This window comes from Jatropha curcas, chromosome 2 (genome assembly GCF_041381405.1).
Source record: "Jatropha curcas cultivar XTBG-Jc1 chromosome 2, XTBG_Jcur_1.0, whole genome shotgun sequence".
In the NCBI taxonomy this organism is placed as follows: Eukaryota; Viridiplantae; Streptophyta; class Magnoliopsida; order Malpighiales; family Euphorbiaceae; genus Jatropha; species Jatropha curcas.
The window spans coordinates 6394348-6406512 of NC_143152.1; the positions used below are offsets into that span (position 1 = coordinate 6394348).

Consider the following 12165-nt stretch of genomic DNA (forward strand, 5'->3'; position numbering starts at 1 on the left):
ACGATGACAAATGGAAGAGAGATAAAAAGAAAGGCACCAAATGGCAAAGAGAAGCACCTAAATCGGTAGATCATGCGATAAATATTTTTGCTCCATTTCATCATATTCACTGTTAATGAGAGCAGACTCCAATTCATACGTAAACTAAATCATTTGACACCCTTCTCTGGCTATCCGCCCAAGCCACTTAGAAATCACAAAAGAAAGGAGGAAAACAAAACTACTAAAACTCTCCTTACAATTTACAAGCCACCGCTAACCTCTATGATCCGGGGGGAAAAATTGTGATACAGGTACCTAATTGTAACAGTTCACAAATCTCTTCCCAATTTGCTATGATTCTGGCATGAAAAATTTCCAAATACCAATTACTGCCAGAACTCTTCCAAAAAAAATTGATCCTATAATAGGAAATATTGGGCTGTAACCATGGTAAATAATGGCTTTTAACTCTGCAGGATACAGCCACATATTATACACACAGCAGGTTCTGTCTACCAGGTATGTATACACTGCAAGCAAGTCTCTCCACACGCCTTACATGACTGCCAAGACCTGATTCAATTTCAGCTTACTTTGTTTGAATTTGTAGTATGAGTAGTAGTACTCGACTGACTCTGGCTTCCATTTTCTTCAGAAGAGTGATTCACCATTGATGATGAAACCTCAGTATACCCATTCACCTTGATAGATTCAGGAGAGTCCTCAACTGAGAATGTGATGCTAGTAGGCTCAGAGCTTTTGATTACTCCTGCCTCAGAAACACCTTGCTCTTGCAGCAGTTCTATGCGCTTTAAAGACGGCACATCACCGTTACAGTATCTTTTCCACATGTTCCGATATGCAGACTCCAAACCAAGTGTAAAATTGGGTCCATCAAATACAGGAGACTTCGACATAAGGTCCCTGAGACTCATCCTCAAATTTGATAGAGCTGGTATGTCTGATGCAAGCTGCAATGCCAACTGGACATATTCATCTTCATTTTTGGCAATCAGATGCCCCAGCCCTGCAAAGACAGGCAGACAAGTTCACATTAATTTAAGAGGATAAAATTAAAATACGCCTAAGAATCATAGTGAAAGAAAAGGAAAAACAACAGACAAAACCAATTGGATATCTCATTATGGCACACCACATTATGCTGCTCTGCTCTTTTAATTTTAGTTTATTTTATTCTACAAGTTTATTTATTACAACAGATGGGGGTAGGTGTTAAGAATTATATCTTGAAAACATGCAGTGAATGTCATATACTTCTTTCACCAATGTTTCATACGGCACAAATGCAGCATATAATGGAGCATATACGCAGACATTTTCATATATTTTAGATATGAACAGACACCAAGAGGAAGTGCACAAAATTCAGTTGAAGGCATAAAACCAACAATAACTTTGGTAGACATAAAAATATGAAAAGAAAAAGAAGAAGAAGAAGAAGGCTCCTCACCAACGTTGCTAAGAAGACTCACACCAACGTTGTGAGCATGTACTGCACCAGCCATGGTAACACATGGAACTCCCATGTAAAGAGATTCACATGTTGTCGTTGTTCCAGCATACGGAAAAGTATCCAAGCTACATGAATAATACAAAGTTAGAACGCCTGAAGAAGATTCACATGACACTAAAACAACCATGCAAAACAATATGCTCATCCTAGTAATGTGAATTATTCGCAAAAAATGGGGGTGATACTGATCCATTTCATATATATAAAACCATCGTAGATTCTGAAAATCATTATCTTTATCCAGAATTTCAAGCATAAATTTAGAGCACCTTTTCGACAAGAACGCCAGACGATCTGATATTCAGAGAAAAAAAAAAAAAAAAGGAAGCTAGCAGATTCAAATCCATCACGTGCCTACTCTTCATTCTGACTTAAATACAAGTGGCAGATAAAATATTAAGAAGACTACTTGCTTTATACTTGGTCTACTTAGAAGATCCAGATTGAATTAGAAAACTATCATGTAGACTTAAAAACAAATACCAAAATAGAGCATATTCAGAAATTTGCGCATCAGCCATGAAATGGGGCTTACATTTAAAAATCAGCCTATCCATCCAACCTAACCAACCTTTAAAATACAAGAATATCTTAACATCAGTAATAGTTCTAACCAGTGACTATCTTTGTTATTTTCACCAGCCTAGGTTGGAGAACTTGATCAGGAAAAACAACTAAGAGATACTAAGGTACTTGAAAAAAATTGTATAAAGTAGTTAAGCACTACATAGTTCTCCATCTTAGATTCCTCAAGAGTTGCAGCAATTCAAGTCAAAGAAATTGCAAACAAGCTGCAAACACAGCTCACAAGCACATACGTCAGCTGCATGCCCACTTAGGCCATAATAAAAAGGAGAGAGCCCAACCATAGGTATAAAAACATAGACAGTAAAATGATTACAGAAAACTAATCAACAACACGGGGAGAATATATGGCTTTTCTGAACCTTTATTAGAAAGAAACAAAAGATGGTAGCAGTACTGACTATATTACCTAATATCCATGAGAGAATATGCTTGCATATGATCATGGTTGAGAAGAATTAATGGCAAGAGATCAACACGCAATGATTCTAACCCCAGATCCTCTAACATTTTAAGGAATCTCTGTCTAACACTATCACAACAGAATGGCTTGCACTTTACCACAAGGCGAGAGTTTGGTACAGCACAAAGTATCCTAGCCCAAACTTGCAAAACTGTAGGAGTTATCTGGATAAAAAAGAATAGCAAGAAGGCAAGAAGTAAGATTAGACACATCCTAACAATTTGAACAGATATGGTTTATCATTGTAACAAACAACTTTGTGCTCATTTAATTACAAAACTAATTGATACCTTTGCCAGATTATTAAAGCTACCAAAGGTAACAAAGCCATTAGCAAGTGCAGGAGTAGGAGAAACAGTTCCAGCTTCTGGGGATGGAGTATAACAAAGGAAACATTCCGGTAGTCGAACTAACTCCTCAACATGCCTGCCATTGGAAGTAGAAAACATGAAACTAAAGTATATGGTAGATATCATCCAAAAACGCCAAGCAGGAAAGTTATAGAAGCCTACTTTTGCTTTGTATCTGGAGGGTCAGCCAGTGAATCAGTGATTCTATAATCAATGGTAGGCAAACCAGTTGTATTTGGGTAGCCAATCCAAGTCACCTAAATTAAAAGTAAACCAAAAATATGGTCAGAAATGGACAACCAGTTCTGTTCAAACATACAACATTGCATTAAATAATGCATAAAATAAAATAATTTCCTATAAATAATTTCAATACTGGTAGAAACCGTATGAGACACACAGCGAATAGGATTCTGATGCATTGTTATTAACTACTAAGATTGGCCACTAATCATTTGCTTTTTATATAATTTTGGGCTTATGTTTTCTGGAATACTTTTAGCTCATACATATTCTTAGAAGCTCATGGGATCACTGCTCAAATATTATAACTAACTATTAATGCAAATTATGCTGAAATTACATTTGCATGAAGAGAACATCAATACAGGATGTTCAAGCAAATAGGCAGCATATGTATCTGTACTCGCGACAAAGACAAAACCAGGAGGATTATCTTGCAACAAAGAGGTCTGAAATATATGGATAATTGACCTTTTCAAGCTCCATAAAATTTCAAAACTATGGCTACTCAGAAAAGAAGCCAACTACATTGCAAGGCAGTACTTCATTCTGTGCCAAGTTATGAAAAGCCAGAATGATTGAGATTAAAAGAAATCGATTTCGAAGCACCATAATTGCTTGCATAAATTTGATACTAGGAATAAACAGTTCTGATATTGCATATTAATTTTATCTAAGATAATTTTTACAATGTTCTTTTCCCCCATGATTTATTTTGCACATAACATCGTAAAAGTATCTTACATGAAAAGAAACCAAACTAAAACCCAAAATTAATAACCTAATGAATACCTGAACTGGTGCTGGTCTGCATGCCATCATTCCCAACTTATTGTTAGCTGTATGTCCAGTAAGTTCCACCAAGATATCAACTTTATCTTCTCTAACCATGTTCGCCACATTCTTTTCATCAATCCCATATATATCCCGCCATATGCCACCGTTTTTTAGGACTTTCTCCCTAAACCTATTAGTCTTTGCATCAGCCTGATAAATCATCACAAACGTAAATCCGAAATTCCAAAAACAAAAAAATAATCCTTTCCACAGTCAGGTAAAACAGTTCCATTTAATTCTTATGAGCATCACTATGCCATGATACAAAAAAATGAGTACCGAGGGATAGAGTGCAACATTCTGGCACCATCCCAAATATTAAATAACTAAGAAATCAAGTGTAAGCATCCCAACACCTTACTGAAAATTCATCTTATGGATTAAGACTTTTCTCTAGCCATTTGAACCAGGAACATAGATTATACAATATTTGCACAATGGCATGGATAGGAATACAAATAGGACATGCTTGAATATTCCTTAAACAACACAGGTAGACAATTGTAAATGTTACCTTCACAACTGCTGAATAAACTGCCACCTTGTAATTTGCATAATCATGATATACAAGAGGGGCCTCAATGAAATAAGATACAGAATGGGTAAAATAATCTGGAGATACATATCCTATCACAAGTGGCCTCTCTGGATCGTTTGGATTGTCCCATGAAGTGTACTGAGGATACAACTTCATAAAGCGCCTGCCCCAGTCTCTGCATATAGGAATTTCATATTAGATTATTATCTTCATTTGCACAAAAGCATTAAAGAGCAAAGGAAATCAGAGCATGAAACGAGAAGAAATAAATATATCAAGATCCTTCAGCAGAATTTGGAGAAATGCCCACAAGAAATATGGGTAAAAAAAATTCAAGGAAAAAAATTTTCGACTCCCCACAAGAAGAAAGTTATTCTTGAATTTGAAACCAAAGGCAATAATATGTAATAGTTTAATATAAAATAATTAACGGTAAAAGTTAGACATAACAAAAAATCATCATGTTAAAAGTGAACCTTTTTAATAATTTTCTTCTCCAATATTCCAACTGGTTATCCTACATCAATTCTTGTCAACTTAAACGGTATTTGCTCATAGCCACACAACATTGAAACAGTGTAAAATGTTTAAGCTTCGGAACCTTAATAAATTGTCTTATTGCAAAATCCAATAGAATTGCAACTAAAATACTAATAGCTGTATAAGAAGGATGAACTCATTAAAATTTTCATTTTACGTCAAAAAAAAAAAGAAAAAAGAAAGAGAGATAAAGGCACGCCAATCTCCTTAAAGTTAAATGAAACCTGTGAGCGTCAAAAAGCTTATCATCATGCCCCTCATTTATGTAGTTCATAGCAAGCAGCCGATTCTGCAAAAGCAAGTTCATAAATATACATAAGAGGCAGCATTGATACCAAAGAGAGGATCCGACAACCATACAACAGAAACATTAACAGCAGAGAAAGCAAATATACAGTGTTTGTATAAATTGTGCCAACCCCTAAGATGTATCTAGATATTAAAAATTTTCAAAGGCAATGAACATGTGGAAGAGACAAGTTAATTAAGCCAATTGATCATTTATTTACCGAAAGAAAACCATTTGGCATATCTTTTACTGTTAAGCCTTTCAACAAATGTTGAGCACATATATGTTACAAATCTAGTCAACTGAATACTAAAAGCTCCATTGCTTTTTCCTCAGTTATTTCTGAAAATAGATAAGATTCTTGCTCAAACCAAAGGGGAAAAAAAATTCGCCTCTTAACTTCCACTCAATATTTATCATTATAGCATTGTCATAAGTCAAATCCAAAGTTCTTTATGTAACTGTCTGGCCAACATCTGGAAAATAATATTGTTAAATAAAGCTAGCTCAGCAATGAACTAAAAGTCAATCGCGAAACTGGACTCCGCACAGAACAGAAGAAACACTTGACCAGAAAAATTTATAAGAAGAATTAAAGTACCTGGCCTGCATTGCGAGAATCGGGATCTATCTTAAGGCATTGCTCATAAGCATTAATAGACATTGCTATATTGCCAGCATCTCTGTAGAGGACCCCTACAAACAGAAGATATGCAGAAATACATTTAAGGAAAAAGTAAGAAAAATGGGGCAAGGAACAGAATTATTCAAGTTGATTTAAACTCAGATGAATTGAAGGACAACAAAAACAACCAAAAGCAACTTTGGACCACAAGATGACACATTAAACACCAAAACACAAAAAAGAATCAACTAAATATGCCGAATATGGAGTGTGTAACTGTTGTATGTGTGTGTGGCTGGTGGATGGGCATGTTGAAGAGAGAGAGACACCTAGATTATTATATGCTTCAGCATATGTGGCATTTGCCATTATAGCTTTTTCAATCATACTTGCTGCAGCATCCATTTTACCCTGCCAAAAGAAAAAATGTTCTCAGCAGCTGTATCAGATATATAGTCATTTTAAAAAACTTAGCTAGGACTTCATGTTGAACCTGAACAGTGTAGACGACACCAAGGTTGTTCAAAGACTGAGAGAAGTTTGGTTTGATTGATAAAGCCATCTGCAAAATGATGATAATATCGATCGTAAATATGATAGCTATGGCAGAAAATCAGAAATGAGAACTTAAAATCCTGCACAAATATCATGAATTACTTGATAACACTCCACAGCTTTATCAAGGTTGTCTCGGTCTTTATATATTACTCCCAAATTATTGCATGCCTCTGCACATTGAGGATTGAAGTGGAAAGCAAGTTCATAAAACACAATTGCCTGCAAATAGAAATTAATTAGCTAAGAAGTGATGAATGGACCCTCAAAAAATATGGAAATAAAATTGGCTAAAACTTGCAATTTGGATTTTTGTCTAGTAAAAAAAGTTACAAGTTCAATTTCATTTGCAGGCTGCTAGAAAATAACATCATGCTTTGCAAGAAAATATAAACATACAGATTGCCAAACTCTTAAAGGGTTACTTACCATGTCAGACTTCAGCATTTCACCATAAGCAACTCCAAGATTATACATGGCATCAGCATAGTGCCAATTGTAATACAAAGCCTTCTTGTAAAATGCAACGCCTTGATTGATGTCTCCCTCCAATTTAACCTAAATTTACACGTCACTGAATCCAAAATCAGGTAAAGGAGAGCAGCAAGAAGCTCAAAATGTTAAAATCCAAATACAGAGATTTCTACCAACAAGTATTAGAAAAATAAGTATTTGGAGAAAAGACCACAAGCTCAAGTATCTCATTAATAAAACCAACAGCAAGTGTAAGAAAATTTTCTAAATGAAGATTCTGAAAACTGCAAATGACTAAAATTAAGATAAAATAGAACTTTGCAAAAGCTAAAATAATAAGCAATAGGATGGAAAAGCTACCTTTGTTCCTAAATCAGTCAAAGCAATTGCCATATTATTCTTTGCAATCTCAAAGTTAGGTGACACAGTTAGACACCTGAAACAGTATAAATGTTGAAAAATGAGGGGATCAGCAGATGTAAAGAACTATAAAGATACACCTTGCAAGGATCAGTATAAATTTAGAATATTAAACTGGGAGATCACCTTTCGTAACATGCAATGGCTGCCTCCAAATCGCCTCGGTTTTTATAGATGACACCCATGTTACAATAAGCTTCAGCATACATGGGCCTCTCCAATGCAGCCTTCTCATAGCAACCTAGGGCAGTGTCATATTGCATCATTTCAGAATACACAACACCAAGGTTATAATATGCAGGCTGCATGTAAGAAGTGGAAATGTGAGAATATAAATCCATAGAATGCAAGAAAAATAAACATACATAAACAGAAAGCTTAGGGGCTGGATTAACCGAATAAGAAAAGACATGACTTTACCGCATAATGGGGATCAATCTTAAGAGCCTCATAATACTTCTGAATGCCCTCCTGTGTATTGCCAGCAAGTTTTAAGCTTGTACCAATATCCGTTAAGACAATTGCTAGGCATTCCGCAGCTGGTTTATAGGAAGAGTCTGCTCTCAGAGCCTTCTGATACGACTGCACAAAGTATTGTTGACCGAGTCTTAACATCAACTTCAGCCATATGCCCTTATTATATTTAAAAGTCCCCAAGCTAATTTTGGATATACCAAAATTGAATAGCTAATTCTATCACCATCAAATAAACTTGACGAAGAGCCAAGGCTTACTATCATGCAATTTTCTAATAATAATGAAAATACAAAACTAGCTACTTTTGCTATTTAGCATCAGTGCACATATGGACACACTTGACAGAAGTGGAACATGACAGTGATTGAGAAAGGCATCAAATTACAAGAGATATCATTCTAAATGCATATAAATACATAAACAGTTGGGCATTTCAGCCATTACAATAAGTATATGGTTAACCAGAATACTGCAATTGCATGAAAAGTTGGGCACTCTTTCAAACTTCAATTATTTTCAATAGAAAAAAAATACTTAAATGTAAACAAGAGATTATGCAGTAAGAAGGAAGGAAGATCCTTGAATGGAAATGAGGAAATAACATAGTAATTAAAGGCGCAAGGTGCACTAAGGTGCAAAGGGTTGCTAGAGCCTAGGCGATAGCCTCCAGGCGAAGGCGCGAGCCTGAGTGAAATGAGGCGCATAAATAAATAAATAAATAATTTAAACACATACATCTGAAAATTACGTTTTAAGTTATAAAAAAATGAAAAAAAAATTAGAAAAACATGGAAAGGAACACACATAAATCAGGGGAAAAAAAAAAAGCAACATGACAATCTATATTTTAAGATATTAGAATTAAGATAGAAAACGGTAGAATTGAGAAAATAGGGAAAAATAAAATAAAAAGCAAGTGTAGGAAGAGAAAGGCATATCTGTCTGAATGGCTATTGGCTAAAAACTAGATTGCAAGAGGTGAGTGCTAGACGAAGGATTGGAGGCTAGATCACAAAGCACATAATTGGTTTTTCTCTTGCATTTTATTTCTTTTGTTCATTTATTTACTTATTTTGCCTAAGCAGATTTGCCTAGAAAGCTTTATATTGAAAGAAAACCCTAGGTGACTTCTTCAAAAAAGCAAAAAAAAAAAAAGAAAGGAGCGCCTTTTTTGCGCCTAGCCTTTCTTGAGCCTAGGCGCAAAAAGGCACACGCCTCTGCCCGGAGGCGATAGCCTGAGTGAAGTTGCCCGCCTGAGAACTATTGAGGCGCAAGCCCTTGAGCCTTAAGTAAGGCATTCCTCATAACTATGGGAAATAATACTAAAAGTTAGAAAAAATAAGTGGATAAAGAACAGAAGGCAAGCACAAAGTAAATTATAGAGACGAGACCCATAAATGAAATTATCGTACTGTAGAGGCACCCAATATATAACCTTGTTTGAGCCCAAATTTTGCAAGAATCTAACTCAACTCAATTATATTTTGCCAATTCTCATGTTTATAGAGTATCTAAATGATAGAATCAATTTTTAATCTAAGGAAGAAATGATTTGAAGCAAACAGAAAAAAAAAAAACCATTTTAGATTTTATTGAAGGAATTCAATTTAATTAGACTCAACAAACACTCCCACAGTCAAAAATACAAACAACATTGTAATTTATAACCTAGTCTCTTGTTGCGTGTGTGTGCATACATATATATATATATAATTTACGCTTTGTCTGGAACAATTTTTATATGTGAATGCAATTCAATTTCTAAAAACTGTTTTGACATCAAGATGACAGAGATCCCTTACATCATTCCCTACCTTCACCTTCAACATCTAAGTTCCGCATGCATCATATATACATTTGGAACAATTTTTAATGAGAATTCAATTCAATTTCTAAACCTGTTTTCACATCAAGATGACAAAGATCCCTGCCTTCACCTTCAACATCTAATTTCCACATGCATCAGATGGAACTACTAAGGAAACCTAGAAACTAACTACAGAGTAGATGAAAGACAGGAAAATGAAGGAAGCCAAAATGAGACATATGATAATGGAGGCAAATAAAAGTTTTTCATATTATTGAAAAAATAACAAATCATATGTTTTAGAAGGTATGTGAACATTCAACATTCTACTATATCAAGCAAGGAAGCACCCATGGCAAGTTAGCATTCCTAATCACAGTGCAAATAAGAAATCTAAACCACTATTCAACATCATATCATTAAGGCAGTGAGAAAGTCTAACTATTAGGCTAGACAAGTATAGGAACTCCATTTTGTAAAAGAACCTCACCATTATTGCAAAAGAACTGCACAACTAAAAAGCCTATATTCAGAAGAGAACTGGGTAAATGTAGTAAAAGATAGAGAATAAAATGAAAGGAATCCTTATGTAGCACCAGACACGAGCAATAATTTTATTGTCACTCAAAACAATGCAACTTGTATATAGAACCAATATGCAGACATTGACATTAAGATAGAGCGGAGAAAGGTGCAATACATTGTAAACAAAACTTATACAATACAATTATAAGCTTTCTATTTAATCTAACTTTTAATCATACTAAGCAACATCACGTTAGTTGCCTATATTTTGCCATAATGAACATGGATTAATTGTCACAAGCATACCTCAGCAGCCTCTACCAGTCGACCCTCATCTTTGTACAATATACCACAATGAGTGAGGGCACAAGCATTCTGTGGATCTAGCCGGATGGCTTCAGAAAAACTATCAAAAGCAAGCCTTCCCATGTTCTGCATCTGCAGGCATATGCCTTTTCCAATGTGAGCTTCAACATTTACATTATCTTTCTCCAAGACACTCTCATAAATAGCAAGAGCATCAACAAATTTGTTCCTTGAACGAAGAATGTTGGCATAAGAGAGAGCATCCTTCCCTTGAAACCCCTTCAGTGCTGCAGCTATACCAACAGGAGAGCTGCTTGCATTTGGAGAAGGCTGTGAACCTTTCAACAAACCATTATCACCTATTGGTTCCCGCTCTTTCCCATTTCCATTATCTTTGTCTGTCCATGCCATCTTGATATCTCTATAATCTCACTTTCCTACTACGATAAAAGAGAAAATAAATTCATCTGTTCAGGTTCATTCCACAATGTGATGGGTATAAAAAGGTTTTAACTTCATGAAAAACAAGACTGAACCAAAAAATGATACTCTCAATCGAACAAAATATATTACAATAGGATAAATTTCAAAATTTGAGAGTACTAGCCTAAACCTCAACAAAGAATCGACAATTACAAAGCCTAATAGAAAGCCCAAAATACGACAACAAAACAATTGAAGCAACTATCCCACCAAGACCAAGTAAAGCTACGTTCTTAAACCCCAAAATGATCGGTTTCCATATAGCAAACCCTAATAAAGAAAAAGCAAAATCATTCAACAAACAAGCTCCAAAACACAGTAAAACCCACCTTGGGTAGAAGAGAAAATATAGAAACTTACACACAAATGGATCCCAGTTCACAAAATCAGACACACATAGAAGAACGAATAAGAAATGAAGAGACAAGAGAAAGTTGAAAAGCAAGAAAGAAAGAAATGAATTGGGGTTTAGTACTCACATTAAAGCTGAAAAGCCAGAGAAAGATTAAGAAAACTGGGGAAAAAAAATTGCTTGGTGTCGTATTAACTCTGTACAAAGCAGCGCATGATAAGCAGAAAGCGGGTGTAGGTTAAGGCGAGTCCAAGTAAACAGAAACAGAGTCCTAAGCTTTAGAGAGAGAGAGAGAGAGAGAGAGTCCAATGGAGTAACAACCAGAGACACAGCTCTCTCTCGTCTCCGACACAGGAAGTGTGTTGGATGTGTCCCAAACCAGAACCCACGAAAGAGAAAGAGAGAGCACCGCCACCTGATGTTCGCTCGTTAATTACTACACTGTGCAATAATAGGGACGACGATTGTTATTTTACCCTCTATCTCTTCAATTATTTACCTTTATACCACTGTCGCAAGTTGCTCCATGGCATAATATTGGCACCCATTTTTTGTGGGACGCTTGTCGGCGACCTACTTTGCCTTTTTGGGCATTTGCCAAATGGCGGGTATTCGATCCGACCCGATTTGACGAACATGCGAGGCGGATAACGGACTAAATTAATTTTAATTGGCTGGTCGGATATGGGTATTAAAAAACCCGATCCAAGCTCACTCCATAATCAGGTCTAGTTCGCCGACTTATACTTTGTGCTTCTGTCCAAAAAGAGTTGGGCTTGG

General features: G+C 35.7%; 1 protein-coding gene across 1 annotated transcript; it reads right to left on the reverse strand.

Moving 5' to 3' along the window:
• Positions 1-73: 73 nt before the first annotated feature.
• On the reverse strand, positions 74-11831 carry SPY (Tetratricopeptide repeat (TPR)-like superfamily protein). Its single transcript, XM_012219016.4, has 18 exons — positions 11513-11831; positions 10551-10990; positions 7856-8017; positions 7562-7737; positions 7376-7451; positions 6971-7099; positions 6644-6763; positions 6480-6548; positions 6316-6397; positions 5963-6057; positions 5297-5361; positions 4509-4707; positions 3950-4144; positions 3077-3171; positions 2855-2990; positions 2511-2728; positions 1454-1581; positions 74-1009 (listed from the first exon to the last, which is right to left on the reverse strand). The coding sequence occupies exons 2-18, from the start codon at positions 10959-10961 to the stop codon at positions 567-569; spliced, it is 2799 nt and encodes a 932-aa protein (XP_012074406.1). The 5' UTR covers positions 10962-10990; positions 11513-11831; the 3' UTR covers positions 74-566.
• Between the last annotated feature and the right edge of the window lie 334 nt (positions 11832-12165).